General features: G+C 25.1%; 13 protein-coding genes across 13 annotated transcripts; 4 read left to right on the plus strand and 9 right to left on the minus strand.

The window, feature by feature from the left end:
- ENU1_163370 (prolyl oligopeptidase family protein) lies at positions 1 to 1,678 on the minus strand (the record flags this gene model as incomplete). The annotated part of the gene is made up of 1 exon (XM_008860904.1): positions 1 to 1,678. A coding segment is annotated over one exon (1,678 nt), but the record flags the coding sequence as incomplete, so codon positions are not given.
- A 62-nt stretch (positions 1,679 to 1,740) lies between these two features.
- On the minus strand, positions 1,741 to 2,271 carry ENU1_163380 (hypothetical protein; the record flags this gene model as incomplete). The annotated part of the gene is made up of 1 exon (XM_008860905.1): positions 1,741 to 2,271. The coding sequence occupies one exon, from the start codon at positions 2,269 to 2,271 to the stop codon at positions 1,741 to 1,743; it is 531 nt and encodes a 176-aa protein (XP_008859127.1).
- Positions 2,272 to 2,399: 128 nt separating this feature from the next.
- ENU1_163390 (40S ribosomal protein S12, putative) lies at positions 2,400 to 2,810 on the minus strand (the record flags this gene model as incomplete). The annotated part of the gene is made up of 1 exon (XM_008860906.1): positions 2,400 to 2,810. The coding sequence occupies one exon, from the start codon at positions 2,808 to 2,810 to the stop codon at positions 2,400 to 2,402; it is 411 nt and encodes a 136-aa protein (XP_008859128.1).
- Positions 2,811 to 2,997: 187 nt separating this feature from the next.
- ENU1_163400 (hypothetical protein) lies at positions 2,998 to 3,915 on the minus strand (the record flags this gene model as incomplete). The annotated part of the gene is made up of 1 exon (XM_008860907.1): positions 2,998 to 3,915. The coding sequence occupies one exon, from the start codon at positions 3,913 to 3,915 to the stop codon at positions 2,998 to 3,000; it is 918 nt and encodes a 305-aa protein (XP_008859129.1).
- Positions 3,916 to 4,050: 135 nt separating this feature from the next.
- Positions 4,051 to 5,848, plus strand: ENU1_163410 (protein kinase domain containing protein; the record flags this gene model as incomplete). The annotated part of the gene is made up of 3 exons (XM_008860908.1): positions 4,051 to 4,117; positions 4,165 to 4,295; positions 4,343 to 5,848. 3 exons carry the CDS (start codon positions 4,051 to 4,053, stop codon positions 5,846 to 5,848), a joined length of 1,704 nt encoding a protein of 567 aa, XP_008859130.1.
- Positions 5,849 to 6,038: 190 nt separating this feature from the next.
- ENU1_163420 (hypothetical protein) lies at positions 6,039 to 7,295 on the plus strand (the record flags this gene model as incomplete). The annotated part of the gene is made up of 1 exon (XM_008860909.1): positions 6,039 to 7,295. One exon carries the CDS (start codon positions 6,039 to 6,041, stop codon positions 7,293 to 7,295), a length of 1,257 nt encoding a protein of 418 aa, XP_008859131.1.
- Positions 7,296 to 7,863: 568 nt separating this feature from the next.
- ENU1_163430 (F-box domain containing protein, putative) lies at positions 7,864 to 9,240 on the minus strand (the record flags this gene model as incomplete). Its single annotated transcript, XM_008860910.1, has 2 exons — positions 7,864 to 9,166; positions 9,212 to 9,240. The coding sequence occupies 2 exons, from the start codon at positions 9,238 to 9,240 to the stop codon at positions 7,864 to 7,866; spliced, it is 1,332 nt and encodes a 443-aa protein (XP_008859132.1).
- Positions 9,241 to 9,369: 129 nt separating this feature from the next.
- On the minus strand, positions 9,370 to 9,537 carry ENU1_163440 (hypothetical protein; the record flags this gene model as incomplete). Its single annotated transcript, XM_008860911.1, has 1 exon — positions 9,370 to 9,537. The coding sequence occupies one exon, from the start codon at positions 9,535 to 9,537 to the stop codon at positions 9,370 to 9,372; it is 168 nt and encodes a 55-aa protein (XP_008859133.1).
- A 1,223-nt stretch (positions 9,538 to 10,760) lies between these two features.
- On the minus strand, positions 10,761 to 11,671 carry ENU1_163450 (hypothetical protein; the record flags this gene model as incomplete). The annotated part of the gene is made up of 2 exons (XM_008860912.1): positions 10,761 to 11,473; positions 11,563 to 11,671. 2 exons carry the CDS (start codon positions 11,669 to 11,671, stop codon positions 10,761 to 10,763), a joined length of 822 nt encoding a protein of 273 aa, XP_008859134.1.
- A 95-nt stretch (positions 11,672 to 11,766) lies between these two features.
- Positions 11,767 to 13,145, minus strand: ENU1_163460 (Ras GTPase-activating protein, putative; the record flags this gene model as incomplete). Its single annotated transcript, XM_008860913.1, has 4 exons — positions 11,767 to 12,225; positions 12,284 to 12,700; positions 12,755 to 12,900; positions 12,956 to 13,145. 4 exons carry the CDS (start codon positions 13,143 to 13,145, stop codon positions 11,767 to 11,769), a joined length of 1,212 nt encoding a protein of 403 aa, XP_008859135.1.
- A 1,012-nt stretch (positions 13,146 to 14,157) lies between these two features.
- Positions 14,158 to 15,010, plus strand: ENU1_163470 (Hrf1 family protein; the record flags this gene model as incomplete). Its single annotated transcript, XM_008860914.1, has 2 exons — positions 14,158 to 14,744; positions 14,800 to 15,010. The coding sequence occupies 2 exons, from the start codon at positions 14,158 to 14,160 to the stop codon at positions 15,008 to 15,010; spliced, it is 798 nt and encodes a 265-aa protein (XP_008859136.1).
- Positions 15,011 to 15,063: 53 nt separating this feature from the next.
- ENU1_163480 (U1 zinc finger protein) lies at positions 15,064 to 15,354 on the minus strand (the record flags this gene model as incomplete). The annotated part of the gene is made up of 1 exon (XM_008860915.1): positions 15,064 to 15,354. One exon carries the CDS (start codon positions 15,352 to 15,354, stop codon positions 15,064 to 15,066), a length of 291 nt encoding a protein of 96 aa, XP_008859137.1.
- A 753-nt stretch (positions 15,355 to 16,107) lies between these two features.
- ENU1_163490 (adaptor protein (AP) family protein) lies at positions 16,108 to 18,834 on the plus strand (the record flags this gene model as incomplete). Its single annotated transcript, XM_008860916.1, has 1 exon — positions 16,108 to 18,834. The coding sequence occupies one exon, from the start codon at positions 16,108 to 16,110 to the stop codon at positions 18,832 to 18,834; it is 2,727 nt and encodes a 908-aa protein (XP_008859138.1).
- Between the last annotated feature and the right edge of the window lie 91 nt (positions 18,835 to 18,925).

Genomic DNA, 18,925 nt, shown 5'->3' on the forward strand with positions numbered 1-18,925 from the left:
ACACTTTGAATCGTTTTTGATGATGTCCAGCAAGCCAATAGACTGAATATCCTCCAAAACTTGCTCCAACACATCCAAGTCTGTCAGAATCAACGTATGACTCTTTTTTCATTAAGTCAACAGAAGTTAACAAATCCTTCATACAAAGACCTCCATAATCCAATGAAATTTCTTCTAACCATTCCATTCCAAAACCTGGTAATCCTCTTCTATTCGGTGCAATAATAATGTACCCTTCTGATGCCATTAATAAGAAATTCCATCTGTAAGACCAAAATTGACTAACAGCACTTTGAGGACCACCTTGACAATACAGCAACGTTGGATATTTTTTTGTTGAATCAAAATGAGGTGGATAAATAACCCAAACTAACATGTCTTTATTGTCAACTGTTTTCATCCACTTTGGTTGCACAGAGGCTTTATCTATTTGGGTATAGATAAAATCATTTTCGAAGCTTATTTGTTTGATTTCTTTAGTTTTTAAATCAAGTTCGTATAACTCATCAGCCTCTATCATTGATTGTCTTTTAACAATTAACTTATTTCCAAACCATTTAACAGACTTATAGTCATATTGCCCTGTTGTAATTTGCTCATGATTAACTAATTCATTATCGTTATTTATTTCAATAATATATATATGTGTTAATCCATGCCACACACCAGTAAATACCATCTGACAGTCATTAATCCAATCAAAACTTTCAACGTTACTTTCAAACCATTCTGATACAAAACTTTTTTTCTTAGTGTCTAGGTCAAATATAATTAATCTACTACGATCACTTTCATATCCATCACGTTCCATGCTAACCCATGCAATTTTTTTTCCACTAGGTGAGTACATTGGGTTTGAGTCAAACCCATAATTCTTTGGCTCAAAGTCTTTACAAAGATTAATAGTTGTCTTTGTTTCAGTATCATAGACATAAATATCTGAGTCTGTTGATGTAGCATATTCTTTTCCTACTTTCTTCTTACATGTATATGCTATTTTCTTCGAGTCTTTTGACCAACATAATTGTTCTATTCCACCAAATGGTTTTAATGGTGATTCATATGGTTCATTTTCAAGAATATCAAATGGATGATCTTCAAATTTCATATTATTTAATTTTGAGACAAATGGATGAGGTAAAGATGTATTAAACTCATCCCAATGACGATAGTTTAAGTCTTCAAATATCATTCCACTAGTCAAAGGTAAATCGTTATAGTCTTCATTTTTGTAGCTATGTTCAACAGATGAAATAAATAAACATTTAGAATAGTCTGGAGATATTTTAAATTCTCTAATATCTAAAGAACCTGTTGAGAGTTGTTCGACTTGTTCCGAATCAAAATAATATTCAAACAACTTTCCATTTGAATTAAATAAGATTCCTCTTCCATTTTTATCAAAAATCGCATTAGTTTGAGACTGTGCACAACTTTTAGTTAGTTGGTCATTACTGTCTCTCATCTTTGAAGTAAGGTCTATATACTCTTTTGAATTTAATGTTTTAATAATGATATGACTTGAACTTCCATTTTTAGGTATGTCATAATAAGAAACAGTATATAGCAATGTGTTATCAAAAAGGTCATATCCATTAATTCGTCCCATTGACCATAAAGCCTCAGCTGTGAATTTTCTATTTTTAATTATAAGATTTGATTTTGAGATATTAGTCATTTCTTAAACAGATAAATGATAATTTTTAGATATAAAGGAAAAACATGAGATATTAATAGAATTCAATCAAATAAATCTTTAATATATTTTAATGAACGATTTATAATTTCAGTATCTTGTTCTTTTCTAAGTAAATCATTATATTCTTCATCACTCATTAAATCTGTTCTATTTACCTCTATTTTTGTCAAGTCTTTAATTAATATATTAAACAAATCGTTTAGTGGTTGATTCTTCAAGTTTTGTTTAATCTTTTTAATTAACATTTGTTTTTCTTTTTTATTAACTTCTGGTTGGGTTGTGACAATTTTTTTTCTTGTTACTTCGTTGTTAATTGGTAATGGCTTTTTGACCTTTTCTATTGTTAAATTCTCATTTTTAATTGAATGAGGTTCTTCTAAACCTAGCAACTTTCTGGCTTTAGCCAATACTTCTTGTTCATTTTCTTTTCTGTTTTTACAACAATTACATGTACATAATGGACTACAAAAATTTCCTCCCTGAAAACAAGAACAGTTTGACTCAAGACATGCAGTTGTTTGACACCTACAAGGAAATAAACCAAAATCACAAAATTTAATTTCTTTTGCCATTTATAATAAATGAGAGATACAAATAAATTAAAAGTTTTATTATTACATACTTCAATAATAAAATAATATACTTTTTAAATAAAACTTAAAAACAAATAACAAAAATATGGGATTTAAAAACTACTGGTTTAGTTAGTTTTAGCATTCAATCTCTTTACTTCATCAGTAAACTTAATGTTGCATCCAACTGTAGCACAAGAACATTTAGCAATTCTAACAGCAGCTCCATCTCTTATTTTGCATTGATTAGTCCATTCGCCAAGTTGGATTTTTTGAGGGACCATAACGATCTTAACTCCTTGTTCTTTGCAGATTGCTTTCAATAAGCCTGTATACTTATCATTATCACAATCTTCAGCAATAAAACAATAGAGTGCCTTTTTAGCTTCTATAACCTTAAGGCATTGTCTAATACCTTTAGTTAAAGCATTTTGTGCACGGGCTTGATATAAAATAGCTTTAATATCTTTTAATTCTTGTGGAAGCTCTTCAACAACAGCTTGTGCATTTTCAAAAGTTTCAACATCTCCTCCAGACATCTGAATTCCTTGGTGTTTACTAATAATTAATTCTCATAAAACCCTTTTTATTATATTTCTTTTCAAAATAACAGAGAAATTATATTTAATAATATATATTCTAACTTTATAGAAAGAATTATAAAAATGATATTAATTTAATTTATTTATAATAAAATATAAATTTATCAGAAAATTATGAGTTTTCTTACATTAATTTTTCATTAAATCCAAGTGCTTTTAATCCATTTTCTAGAATAATACAATAACGTTTTGGTAAAGACTCCTCTTTTACCCTTTGTACAATTTTATCTTTAATTGGTTTAACTTCTTTTTGATTAATATTTCCAATTTCACTCATTAATTGGGCAAGGGCTTCTAATGCAATTAATCCACCATTAACTAGTTGGTTCATACATAATACGGGTAGTGCTGATTTAACTAAACCAGATTTATATAATTCAGAAATTAAACGACAATTTCCTAAGAATTCAAATTTCATAATATCTAAGTCTTCTTCAGTTTTTTGATCTTCTTCAGTTTTTTCTGGAATACTAATAAATAAATGTTGAGCGTTATCAAGTAAAATTTTAGGCATTTCCTTTCCAACTTCTTCACGTGTTGATAATAATATTGTTTGAAGTTGTTTATAAAAATCTACATAGAGACTAGTAAATTTTTTTTCGTTAACTGCTTTTTTAAAAAGAATATCAAGAACAATTTTGGCATCATTAATTGTCCTTACTTGTGTTTTCAATTCTTTAAGAATTTGAGACATATTTGATTGACATAACTTATTTAATGAAGAACGAATGAATGAAGTTGAGTCAATATTTTCAGAAATAGCAGTAACTATTTTCATTGGTGTTGATGAATTTGATCGTTTTAAAATAAGTTTATCAAATACATCTGTAACAGCAGAAACACTATGAAAGTTTTGTTTTAATTGAAGTAAATGTTCAGGAGTATAATAATGAATTGTTTTATATTCATTTTTATATGTAGGAGTTCCAACTTTAATAGGAGGATAAATATACTTATTTCCATTACAACCAACTTTTTCAATAACTGGAGAATTACATTGAAGATCACACAATATAAGAATATGGCGTGTTTTAGTTGTCATTTGAATGTAAAAAATGAAATGAATTAAATTTTCATTTTTTCTAATATTTGTTTTTAGTTTTTTTTTTTGATAAAAAACAAAAGTCTTTATTTATCAAAAGAACTTAAATATAATTCTTTATTTGTTATAAGGAATATGAAGAGTATTTCTTCTGTTGGTAGAAATTTAATAATTTCTACTGAAGATAGATATACCCAATACTGTTTGTTTTATTTTTATTAATTTAATAACATAATATTTATTGTTTAGTCCTTCCGAAGAAGCTTTTTGATACTGACTCAGATTATGAAATAACTAAATTATTATTGCAAATATTATCAACAATTGATAATCCTTTGTTTGAGAAAATACAAGAATGGGAAATTGGTTTTGATGAGAACGTTTGGTTTTTTTTCAATTATTTTTAATAAAAGACTTATTGATAAAGGGAGATGAAATTATTTCAATTGTTTGTGAAATAGATAGACTTGTTAATGACTATTTTAATTCTGCAATTTCAATTGAAGCAATTCAATATTTTTCTAGTGACATACAAACATTAATAGAAATAATTATTTCATTGAAACAATTATTATGTCAATCACTTAAAAGTGAGCAACCTTTTTTATTCAGTTCAATGTCATTTGCACTTCAAAGTGACCCATCATCACCTATTCCTCAAATGAAAGTATCATCATTAGGATTTTTATTACCTCATTTCATTAATTCAGTAAAAGAATTAGATGGGATTAAACCATTTGTTCCAAATGAATTTTTAGTAAAGAACATTTCAAGTTGGGACATTACTACTAAAGTTGAGATAAATTCTTTTGGTGTTTTATTAAATAAACTTCTCTTTCAACAAAATCCAGTAATACAAGATTCACAATTTATTGTTAGTACAAATACATTAACTCCACAATTAAATGGTTGTTTAATTCAACCACCAATAAAGTTTCTTGAAAAGCTTTTTAAAAGAAGATTAATTTCTTTTTCAAAAATTAAAGAAGCTATGATGAAAGATCCATATTTCAATGAATGTTGGAAATATAAACATATTGAACCAGAATATATTAGTAATATTTTTGATATTTTTGATCGTGAATCATGTAAAATTCTTGGTAAAGGATCATTTGGATGTGTATTTTCAGCGTCATGTAAAGGTAATTTTTTTGCAATAAAAGAAATGAGTGATTATGAAAGTGCAATAAAAGAAGTTCGTACAATGAATATTTGTAGTCATGAAAATGTAGTTAAATTATATAAATTTTTTAAATCTCCTATATCAGTAAAATTTAATTTTTTTTCACAAGATGCAATAGATTCAAATACATTTTATTATATAATTATGGAATGTTCAGCGTATGGTTCTTTATTTAATTTTATTTCAATGAATCCAAATGGAATTTCATTACAATATATTCAACAATTTATGTTTGATATTAATAATGCAATGAAATATTTAATATTTACACGACAAATAATTCATAGAGATATTAAAACACAAAATATTCTTGTTTTTCAAGACTCATCAAAACCTAATGGACTAACATTAAAATTATGTGATTTTGGTTCCAGTAGGTTGATTGGAGATAATAATTTTGATACAATATTTGTTGGTTCAAGTTATACTAACCAACCAGAAATCTCACATGGAACAATTTATAATGAAAAATGTGATTTGTTTAGTATTGGTGTCATATTATATGAAATGATTACTGGAACTGTATTAAATATTCAAAAAACTTCTAATATTCCTATTGAAAATTATTATTCTTTTTATCAATTAAAACTCAATGAAATTATTGAACATTCAAATGAATTTGTTTGTGGCAGTCAACCACAATTTGTAATATTAATAGATTTATTAAGAAAGTTATTTGTAACTCAAGACTCAAGATTAACATGGAAACAATATCTACAACATCCATTCTTTAGTATCATAATTCAATAATCTTTTTCTTCCAAAAAATTATATCAAAAAAAAAAAATAGTTTTAATAAATAAAAAGCTAATAATTAAAAACTTTTTATTTTCAACCCCCCTTTTTTTCTCTTCATTTTCTTTTTATTTTATATCCCTTTTTTGGGATTTGATTCATCAAAAATTAAAAGAACAACACCAATGAACTAATAATTAATATAATGAAAAAAGAATCAGGAAATAATAACATTTTAACAAGTATTATTCTTCGTTCTATTGGTGTAACATCAAAATATGCAGGAGAATTTTATTGTTATAAAAAAAATGCAGAACCAGAAGTAATTGAAATGATAAAAGATAAGTATGGATTGTCAGATGATTATTTAACAAAAACAAAAGCACTCTTTCAAGTATTAAATGATTCGTTAATTGATAAAATTACTTGGTGGGCAGGAAGATTATTTTTTAATGAATTTGAAATGTTAATGAAAGTTTTAAAAGAGTCAAATGAAAGTTCAGGTCAATTTTTACTTCAAAATGCAACAAAAATTGGATTAACACAAACTCAAATTGTCACATTAAAAAAAGTCTTTAAAATTAAAGAAGAAGAACAATTAGAATATGATGAAGAAAAAGAAGTATTAAAAAGTACAGTCAAAGAATTACAAAATACTATTCAATTAAATAATAAACGAATTGAAGAATTACAATATATCATTGAAAATTCAGCAAATAAAACAAAAGAACTTCAACAACAAATTGATGATTTAACTATAACTATAAAAGAAATTAAAAGAACAACACATTCAAAAGATAAATCACAAGAAAATATTATTATGGAAAAAGATGAAGAAATAAAAAAATTAAAAAATGAATTAAATGAAATAAAAGGAGAAGAAACATATAAAACAGAAATTAAATCATTAAAACAAACAATAAATTTACTTAAAATAGAAATTGAAAAATATGATAAAGAAAATGAAGAATTAGATATGATGTTGAGAAAATCAGAAAAAGAAGTTGATGAAAAAGAACAAGAGGTTATTGAAATGAAAGAAAAACTTGATAATATAGATAAAATTAAAAAAGAACTTGAAGAAACAAAATTTGCTTTAATAACAAAAGAAGAAGAAACAAATAAAAAAATTTTAGAATATAAAGAAGAAAATAATGATATGAATGAAATTAAAAAATTATTAAAAAAAACTCAAAATGAAAAAAAAGTTTTAGAATATGAAATAATTAAATTAAGAAAACAAATTAGAAGTGAAATTAATCATTCAGACTCTAAAACAGTACAACTAAATCAAAATTTTACTTCTGTTAAAGAAAAAATGAAATTATTTGAACAATTATGTGAACAAAGAGAATTAAGAGAAGAACATAAACAAGTTAAAGGAAGAGCATCTGAAACTGTTTTATCAAATCAAAAAATTATAAGTTCAAAACCTAGATATACTCTTTCTGGAAAATCTTAAAGTTATAATAATTCGCTTTTTTTAGTTAATCTTTCTTTATAAAGAAAATATAAAAAGAGAATAAAAACTTTGTATGTATTAATTTATTACGTTTTATTAATATTCTTTTGATTTTCTCTTTAAATTTGAAAAGAAAAAAAAATTATATTATTTTAATAATGGAGCTAATTCTCCATCTTCATTTAAATATTCAATATCTTCATAATTTCCTATAAATTTTTCTCCATTAAATAATAATGGCCATTGCCCTTTTCTTCCACTTTTTTCTTCTGCAAACTTTTTTGAATCTAAATCAATATCAATAAAAACAACTTTAGGTTCTTGTTTAGTAAGAATCTTAACCATAGTTTGCATAGAATTAAAGTTTTTACTAACTAAATTTCCTCCAGTTGATGAAGTATAAATAGTAATTGACATATTTTTTCTTTTTGATTTTATAGTTCTCCTTTTTAATTAATTTATTAGTTTAATAAAATTTTACACTATTCATTTTTGTTGTATTTTAAATTATCTTTTTTTTTTCTTTAACTTCCTAATTAAAATAATAATATTTATAAAAAAATTAAAATTAGACAGCATCAAAATCAGGCATATCTTCTTCTAATAAACCAAGATGTTCAGGAATAGAATTAATCCATGCTTGAACATTATTTTTCTTTCCATCAACTACAGAACACCCAACCATTAATGGCTCACCATCTTGAATAACCATTGGTTGTGCTGAACATCCTTCAATAAGAGTATTTAAAACAACACCTTTTCCTTTATCACTTACAAATAATGCATTATCTTTACCAGCAACAAGTTCACAATCACATAAAATAGGATCTCCAGAAGTTCTTACAGCAACACCTGGTAAGGTATTTTCATTAACTTTAGTTTGAGCAAATAAACCTGTACCTTTATTATGAATATAAATACCATTTGATTGTCCTCGTGAAACTTCACATCCAACAACAATTGGATTACCAGAAGCTCTCACTTCAATACCAGGCATTGTATTGTCTCGAATTTGGCATTGTGCAAAAATACCTTTTCCATTATCATAAACAAAAACACCAGCATTTCGTCCTTCACAAATAGCTGATGAAACGACTAATGGCTCTCCTCCTTCACAAGACGCAATGCCAGGTAAATTATTTTTTGAAATTTCACATCCTACAAAAACACCTTTTCCTTTTGAACGAACAAACACACCATTTGATGAACCATCAACAATTTTAGTATTATTTAATACTGGATTACCACCAGAATGAGTTAATACTCCTGGTTTTTTGTTACCCGAAATTAAAGTATCAGTAATACATCCTCTTCCTTTTTCACTTACAAATAATCCAATTCCACATTGTGTAATGTTACATGATGATACTAATGGATTCGCTTCATTAAATATTGCAACTCCAGTTGTACATTCATAAATTTGTACATTTCGTGTAATACATCTAATTTCCTTTCCTCCACAATGAAGACCTGCTTTAGAACATCCACAAATACGACAATTAGTTAACATAACTTTAGCAGTATGAGTAACAGATACACCATCCTCAGCTGTAGAAATATCACAAGAATCAATACAAGCTTCGCCCTGTTTTGCATCAATAACTACTTTTGATTCAGTGTTTCGAAGGTCAAGTCCTTTAATTATAACTTTATCAGGACAATCAATTTCAATACAACCACGAGGAGAAGTAATAATCGGTTTCGCTTTACCTTCATTAATCCCAATAATTTGAATTGCTTTATCTATGACAATAGGTTCTGTTTCTTCATAAGTTCCAGGTTTTATAATAATAATACTCAAAGGTGGTGCAAATCGAACAATTTCTGAAATTGTTTTATGTTTTGATTCTGCAGCATTAATAGTAACAATTCTAAGTAATGAGTATTAATTAAATAAGTGAACAATAAAAACACACTTGATTTTTTTGCTAGCTTTATTTCCCATTACTCTTTTTTAGTTGATTCAAATAAAAAATTTTAATTTTTATAAAAAAAAATAAAATGAAATTTGTTTTTATATAATTTCAGTAAATTAAAATTAATCTTTAACCAATAAGTTCAGAATAAAACAATTTTAATCTTCAAGTTGTTTGATTAAAGCAAAAATAACTCCTCCCCAGAAACAAAGGAAACATTCAAGAATAACACAAATACATACTGTTTGATTGCATTCTCCGTATTTGCAGCAAAGTGAAATTGATGGGAAACAAAGAGCAAGAATGACTAAGCAAATATCAGCCATAAAGATTAAATGTTTTAATTTAAAGATTCAATTGAACTCTTTAAATAGTTTAATGAATTAAAAAATTTAGTTTAATTATAATAAATCCTCTCATTGAAAGAGACAATGAAATATGTTTTTACCCCTTCTAGAAGGATCGAATTTGTATTTATTTTTACATACAACTTTATTTTTTTAAATCTTTTATTCATATTCATTCATCTAAAAATTACCTTCCATAACTTCTTCTAAAATAAGGGGTATATTTACTTTGTAGTATTTTTCTAGAATTATCTAATTTTTTTATTTATTTAACTCATGTCATTTTTTTTAATTTCTGTATATTTCAATCTGGTATTTTTTGCTTGTATTTGAAATCCTTATTTTTTTTTACAAAAATTTCTCAAACAAAACATAACAATTAGTATTTCTATTTTTGTTTCTTTTTCATCCCGTATTATAGTAAACGTGAAGTTTGCATTAATTATGAATCATCAAACCAAAACTTAATTTTACTTTACTCTGCTAGTTATTATACATTTTGAAAGTTGGATGAATTTCATTCAAATAACTAATTATTTTAATTTGTTTGTTTCATTTTTTTTTAAATAGTGAATTACAAGTAAATGTGATGTTGAAATTAGATATTTTAAAAAAAAAATTTTTAAAGTTATTTCTCATGTTATTTGGTTTTGAAAAGTTAAAAAAATTAAAGTTTTTTAAAATGTTTCTTTTTAAATTCCAAGAAAATTAATCTACTCATTATTATAATTTATCGTTTCATTATTTAATTATTAAATAGTATTTACCTTGAGTTTGTTTTTAATAAAATTTTCTTTTGTTTCAATAGCGATTATTGTATATTATCAAAAAGTCTTAAAACAGCTTTGAATACTCCAAAAGGATATTACTCATAACACAACTAATTAGTAATATTATTGAAGTGAAATTAAGAAATTTTTTTTTCTGAACAATAGGATTATTTCCAATTAGTTAGTTATAAATTAAAAAAAAATTTGTTAATTGTTAAAAACTACAAAACACAGTTACACAAAAAATGAATTTTTAGGTTTTTATTCGTTTTAGTGCGTAATTCATTTTCGTGTTAAAACTACAAATTAAGAATTGTCACAAATAAAATAATTTGAAATACATCAAAGTTATAAATTTTAATTATATTAAAAATATTTTATGAAAAAATAAAAAAAAATTTAATAAATTTTTTTTAATAAAAATCAATTCAATCAAATTTCATCACTATCAATTTCTTCATCATCAACTTCACTTTGATCACTATTATCATCACTTCCTTGACTTTCAATTTCATCAGAATTAATAGAGTCATTGTCATCAACAATATCTCCTTTAAGTTTATTTCCTCTGTACTCTTTAACTAAATCATCTTTTAAATTACTAACAAAATCTTCAAGTTCTTGGAATTCATCACGAACTTTTGTTAATTTTTGTTTTTTATTTAAACGTACATGCATTTGTTCTTCATATTTTCTAATCTCTTTTTCTCTTTCCATTTGTCCTTTATCAACAACAACTTGACCATCAAATCCAATTTCTTCGGGAGCATCAATATCATCATCTACATTTTCTTCTAGTTCATGACGAGCAAAAGTTTTAGCATCAGGTACATCATTTACTTCAACTTCCATTGCTTTACCTGCAATAGTAGTAGGTTTATAGATTCCATCTTCATTCTTTTCAACAACAAGATCATCTACATTTGGTTTAGCATTTAACGATTCATCAGCAATTGTTTCTGCTAAAAGTTTATCTATTTGATATTTTAATTTCTTTTCTATTGGTTTACAACGTTCCATTAAAATACGAAGATAAAATAATCGTTCAATAGCTTTATGACGTTCAACATTTGATCCTGATGATTTAATCCAACAATAATAAGCTAAGTACATATTATATTCAAATAATAATGAATATTTTACATCTAAAAAGGAAATACCTTTCTGTGTTTTTAATGGGTTTTGTTGGAGTCTAAACAAATAAATTTTATTCCTTTTTTCATTTATTATAAACACTCAAACTTCATATTTAATACGTTTATTTTATTTGCTAATTCATCAACATTTTCTCTTAATGCTTTCATTTTTTCTATTAATTCATAATCATGCTGTTCTTCACTCATACTGTTTATTTAAACTTTTATTAAATAAAAAAACCCTTTTTTTTAATTTTTTTCATAAAAAGTTTTCAATTTAAAAATATCTAACAGATTCATGTTCATTGAGAATAATCTTCTCGATATATTAATTCTACTGATGATGTAACTATTCCTGGAAAATAACTATTATAACGTGCATTTACAAGGTCTTTTGTAGACTCTTCATAAATTGCTTGTTCTAATTGCATTGATTTTTGAAGATAATGTACATCCCATAAAGTAATTGTTAGTCCTTTTTCAATTTTATTTTTTAATTCCATTAAAATATATTTAGATTTAATTGATTGAGGGAATTGAGTCAAATTATTTAATACAATAGATGGGAGAATAACTTGAGAATCAGGTTCATTAAAATTCATTTGTTCAAATACTGAAAATTTATTTATTTGAGAAGGTTTAAGTGTTGAAATAATCTCTTGTTTATGTTGAAGGAAATAGTCTTGTAATTTTCCAAGGTAATAATTAAATTGTTGTGTTGTTGTTGGATATTCTTCAATTAATGTTTCATATGGTACATTCTATAAATTAATAATTAGATATGTATATGAATTCTTAAATATTAAAATAAAAACAAACAGCTAATTCAGTCACAAATTTGAAATAGTCTAATTTTCTTGATTCAACCAATACATTTGTTAATCTTCCTAATGGATCATCAACATCAGAATGTTTTACATTTGCTACTTTTTGTAAAACAACAGATATTTGTGTATATGTTTCAAGCATATCTGTAGGAATGTCATATACTAATCCCCATTCTAATGGACGTATAATTGCTGGACAAATATATCTTAGGAAAATAAATCCACCAAGACATATCCAAGATGTGTTACTTTGAGGAAATTTATTATTTAATTCATCATATACTTTTCTTAAAACTCTTCTTACTATTGGAGGACAATTATCAATATTTGAAATAGTTCTTTGAAATGTCATATTTACTAATTGAGCACAAATTATTAAATCTTGGTCACCAGTTTTACATGTTCTAAGCTAAAAAGTGAATGTTAATTCAACTAGTAGACTGAGATAAGGTAATTAGCAAACAGGTTTTATTTTGATTTTCTTTTTTTCTATTTCATCAAAAAGAGGTGATAAACAATGAAATAGAAATCCAATACCTTGATTTAAATAAATAATATTTAATAATCGTGTTGTTTTAGAATTTAATCGAAATGCTGTTTGTTCACTCTCTACATTAATGAATTTATAGCACTTTCTTTTTCTAAGGTTTAATCTAAAACAAACGAGTTCCTTGTATTTCTTCACTAATACATCTATGAATATATAATTCTAATCTATTGGCAATGGTTAATGTTTTATAAACATAATCTGCAATTTTAGTATCTTTATTTTTAAGTGCAAATTCAATGATAGTATCTAATACCGTAAATGGTGGTGTAAATAATGAAGTTAATGATAATTTAGATGAACTCATTTTTCGTTTGTTGAATCTTTTGACTTTATAGATTTTGCTAATTTTTTATTATTTTTTTGGTTTTTGTAACTCAGAAAATAATTATAATATATTGTTTTATAAAACGATATAATATAAATAACTAATATGTTATTTTAATAAAAGAATTTAAATACCTCAAAAATTCTTTAAAACTCTTTCAGTTATTAAAAAAAAATCACTAAGTTTTTAATAAGATTTAATTACTTATATTTTTATTATTGTTTTATCTATGTATTATTTTTTTTTGATTTGTTTAGTTATTCTACACCATTTACTTTATTTAGAGATAATAATAATGTTTTTCCTTAAAAACGTTGCGGTTTAATGAGTGTGTTTTATTTTATTATAGTTGTTGTCTATTTTTCAAAATGTTTATTGTTAAAATATCAATTATTTGATGGTTTAATATTTTATTGGAAATTAAATATGATAAACAGAAATATCTCTTGTGATAAACATAATATACAAGTATTAAATGAAGAGACTTTGTTCATAATGTAAAATAAACTAACAGACATATAATCAGTGATATATTTTGTTGTGACAAAAATCTCATTAAGTCATCAAGAAGTATAGACAGTGAATAATAAATAAGTATTATTTTCTTTGTATGGTTTAATAACAGTATTTCTTAACTAATAAATTGAAGATATTCGTGATAATTTCATTTTGTAAGATGAACAAAATAATTTCAAAAGATAAAAAAGAAATAAAAAAAAAGAAATTAAAGAATGATGAATATTAAAAATAAACTTTTAGTACTAAATAGATTAGAAAATAAAAAGAGGTAAAGATAAGTAATAAAGAAAATAGTCAAACGAATGTTGTGATAATGATAATGATGATAATAATATATGTTTATCAAAATAATGGTATTGACATACAAGAAAAAAAGAGTATTTTTTTGTAATTTATAACTTTTTTATTAACAAAAAAAAAGAAAAATAAATTTTTAAAATAATAATAAAAAGAAAAACTATTAAATTGTAAAATGTCATCTCCACAACCAATCAGTCCACAACCAATTATCCCTCCAACACAAAATCAACAAGAGTCTCAAGCAGATCAATTCTTTAATAATATTGCAGCAAACCCACTTGCTAGTGCTGGTCTTTCTGTAGCACAAAATTATTTAAATCAAGGAGACCAATTACTTAAATCACAGTTAGGTGGAATTTTTTCATTTGATGCATGGAGATATTATTTTAATGTTAATACCTCATTTGTATTGAAAAAAATATTAATGATTATCATGCCATATCCATTCTTAGGTAGCTGGGAAAGAAAATATGTAATTGGTGAAGATCAGTCTAAATTATATAATGTCCCACAAGAAGATATTTATGCACCAGATTTATATATTCCTTTAATGGGATTTATTAGTTATGTTCTTGCTATTGGATTTTATTATGGGTCTAAAGGAACATTTACACCAGAAACATTAAGTATGACAACAACATTATGTTTAATTCTTATTTCACTTGAAGTAATGATATTAAAATTCCTTGAATATATGTTATTTAATTATTCTTCTGACTTTAGAATTTATTTATCATATGTTTCATATGTTTTTGTACCGTTTGTTAAATGAATTTATTTAAGTAGAGAATAAAACAAAACTTATTTTAAATAGTGTATTAATGTGTACATTTGTTGGTTCATTACAAATTCCTTATTTAACATATATAGCATTATTATTTTTTGGAACTTCATATGCCTTTTTCCTTTATAAAACATTATTTGGTTCTTTAGCATCAATTCAAACAGAAGAAAATAAAAAACGTATTTATTCAATATGTGTTGGAGTGTTCCAAATTATTCTTATTTTCTTTATGATGAAATGATTTCTTTGTCAAGACTTCTTTGTTCTTTTTTATAAATAATTATAACAAATAAATCAATTCATTGATTCTGCAATCTGTTGGTATTGTAATTTACTTTGTTTTTCCCAAGTTGAAAGATATGGTGTATATTGTGGTATTTGGGTTGTTGTATTTGGTCCATTTGTTTGATAGTCAAGAACGACCATATCAATCATACGTTGCAAAATATTTGCCTCAAATTGTTTAAAATATTCAACCATCTTATCTTTGTGTTTTTTTCCAAGAATATGCTCTTTTCTGCTTCTAGTTCCTCCATAAACAAGATGTTTTTGACAATATTCACAATAATATCTCTTTTTTCCCATGATTATTTATTTTTTTTAAGACCTTTTTAGATGTTCTTTTTCATTTTATGTTTTATATGACCAATTTAATATAAAACCATATTTTAAATTTTTCTTTAATATAATATTCTTTCAAAAATAATTTTAACAAATAACCTTTATTTCTTCATTTTTTGTTATATAATTTTGTAAATCTTATTTTATTACTTTCTTTTGTTTCAATGAAATAAATTAAGTATGCGTTTAGTATTATTAAATATTTCTTATTCAGTATTTTTTTGGTTTAAAAAAAATTAAAGTAAAACCAAAACTTAAAAATTACATTCCTTGAATTGACAATCACCATTTCGTTTTAATTAATCTATTTCTAAAATAATGTTTATAATCAATTAATAATAGATATAATAAATATTAAAATAACGAAAAAGATATAATTCTTTGTTTACTTCTTTACAATTATTAGTTGTACTGAATTACCTCAGGAGTAGATATTTTTCGTTTTTTAGAAATTAAAAAAAACTATAATCTTAAAAATAAAAATTAGATCATTAATTAAAAAACATCAAAATATGATGAAATGAATTATAAAAGAGCCAGAAGTATTAAGAAAAAATAGAAAAAAAATGAAAAGAAAAGCAAAAAAAAACCAATTAGGAAAAGTCCAAGAAAAAAGAAAGTTCAAAAAAAAAAAAAGAAGAATAGAAGAGAAAGAAAAAGAATGAATAAAAGAATTAACACGTTTCCATAAAGAACTCAATTATCAAATAATACGAGATGGAAGGAGCCAAAACTTATATTAGAGGACTTCAAAATTTTACAGAGAGTATACATAAATGTACAAGTCTTGAAAAAGAAAAAGAGTTAGTCAATTGTGAATTAGCAAAGATTCGTAAAGAATTTAAAGAAGGTAAAATCAGTTCATATGACAGAAGAAAGTGTGTATTAAAAATGGCATATATTGAAGTACTTGGATATGAGGTTGATACTGGATTTGTTGAGGTTATTCAATTATTAGGAAGTAGTAAATATTTTGATAAACATGTTGGATATTTAGCATTTGTTTTATTATTTTCAAATGTTCCAGAATCATCAAGAATGATTATTAATACATTACAACAAGACTTAGAAAATAATTTAGAACCTGTTCTTTGTGATGCTTTAACTGTTATTTCTACTTTAGCTAATATGGAAATGGCAGATACATTAGCACCATCTGTTCTTAAATTATGTACAGGATTCTGTGAAACAAATGTTAAAAAGAGAGCTCTTATTACATTAAGACAATTATACAAATTTCAACCAAATGTATTAAATATTAATCCAGATTTTATGAAAGCATTAGAAAAATTACTTTCTACTGAAATGGATTTAGGAATTATTAATGCTATGGTTTTATTACTTATTGAAATTGGTAAAAAACAACCAGAACTTCTTAAACCATTTGGAACAGAATTAACCAATATTCTTCAAAGATTAGTTAACCATGAATATACACCTGAAATTGATTATCATGAAACATCTGCTCCTTGGCTTCAAATTTTATTATTTAGATTACTTTCAACAATTGATTTAGAAACAACTACACAAAAAATTTTCTGGGACTCAGCTCGTAAAGTATTAGGAACAAGTGATACTTTAAGATTTGATAAACCATGTAATGAAAAAACAATTCAAATGTCAATTATCTTTGAAGTAATGTCAATTGTTATTAAACATGAAAAAGAAGAATATTTTGAAATTCTTCTTCCTTTATTAGGTACTTTAGTTGAAGACAAAGAAGTTAATATTAGATACTTAGCATTAGATACATTTGTTCTTCTTGGACAAGCAAATTATAAAAACGTATGTCAAAACTATTTAGTTCATATCTTAAATAGTCTTGATGAACCAGATATTACTATTCGTAGAAGAGCAGTTGATGTATTATATGCATTATGTACACCACAAAGTGTTAGAAAAGTAGTAAATCAATTACTTCATGTTCTTGAAAATGATGAAGGAGAATTAAAAGAAGAATTAGTTGTAAAAATTTCTATTCTTGCTGAGATGGATCCTGTTAGAGATCAATGGTATGTAGATACTATGTTATTAGCTACATGTCTTGGAGGAGAATTTGTAAGACCTGAATTATGGGACAGAGTTCTTAGTTCACTTGGAAATGCAGCTCAATATGCAGTTCAAAAAATTGTTCAAGTTCTCCATGGAGGATGTTGGCATGAAGAATTTTTAAGAATGTCATGTGTTATTTTAGGAGAATATCCTCAATTACTTGGAGGTTTAGCAATGAAAGTTGCTTCATATATCACAAAACAATTACCATATGTAAGCTCTACATCTAAAAGATTAATATTAACTTGTTTAATTAAAATGGCTAAAGAATTAAATGAAGTACGTCCAGTTTGTCAAAAAGCTTGTCATATGTATCTTTCAGCTGTTGACGTTGAGGTTCAACAAAGGGCTGCTGAATACTTCAATATTATGAATAAGAATGCATATGAAATTGCTATTGCCCCATTACCTGAACGAGCCATTAATGAAAATCAAGATAATCAGGAAAATGAAAAGACTAAAAAAGATGATGATCAATTCATGAGCCAACAAGTGTCTGAGTCACACACTAACCTCAATAATTCAATTCATATAAATGAAAGTATTCCTGCTCAAACATCTTCTCAAACAAATGTATTAGACCTCTTTGGTTCAATACCTTCACAACAAATAACTGAAAATCAACCAAAACAATTACCATTAGATCATACACCATATACTGAACGTGGGTATAAAGGAAGTGTCTTTACTCATTCACATGCCGATGCTGAATTAGGAAAGAAAGTAAGATTTATTCATAAAAAATTACTTTTACAAAAAGAAGGAGTTCTTTTCCAAGATAGTTGTATTCAAATTGGTATGAGAATGAAGTGTTCAAATACAGTTGATGTTGCCTTATATATTGGAAACACTCAAAACCAAAATATTAATTTACAAATTGCTTTAAAGGGTGAAGAAGGAATCAACTGTTTATTACAAACAAATCAAGTTAGTATAGAACCAAAAAAACAACAACAAGTATTATGTAGATTTGAATTAAAACAATTATTTTTACAAGCTCCTATGGTAGGATTAGCATATACGATTGGAGAACAAAATATTCAATTATCATTCTCATTACCAATTAATATTTTACGATACATTCAACCATTAAATCAATCTGTTGAATTTTTGAATCAAAAAGAACTTCTTGGAGATTGTTTACTTCAAAGTCAAATTCAAAGTTCAATGCAACTAAAAGATCTTCAACAATTATTTGAATTAAATAATTTCAAAATTATTTCATCATCTTCAAACCAACTTGTTTGTGGTGGTATTATTTTAGACCAACCAATTGGAATATTTGTTGATGTTCTTGGTGGAAGTTATAATATTGGAGTTGGTTCATACAAATTAGCTATTGCTCAAGTTGTGAATGACTGTATTGGATATCTATTATCAAATACCTTCTAAATTGAGTTAACTCTTAGTATTTTGTATTTTTATTTTTTGATTGAGATTCAAATTTTTTATGGAATAAAAATTAATTAAAAAAGGAGAAATT

The sequence above is a fragment of the Entamoeba nuttalli genome (genome assembly GCF_000257125.1).
Source record: "Entamoeba nuttalli P19 unplaced genomic scaffold asmbl_7006, whole genome shotgun sequence".
Taxonomy (NCBI): domain Eukaryota; phylum Evosea; order Mastigamoebida; family Endamoebidae; genus Entamoeba; species Entamoeba nuttalli.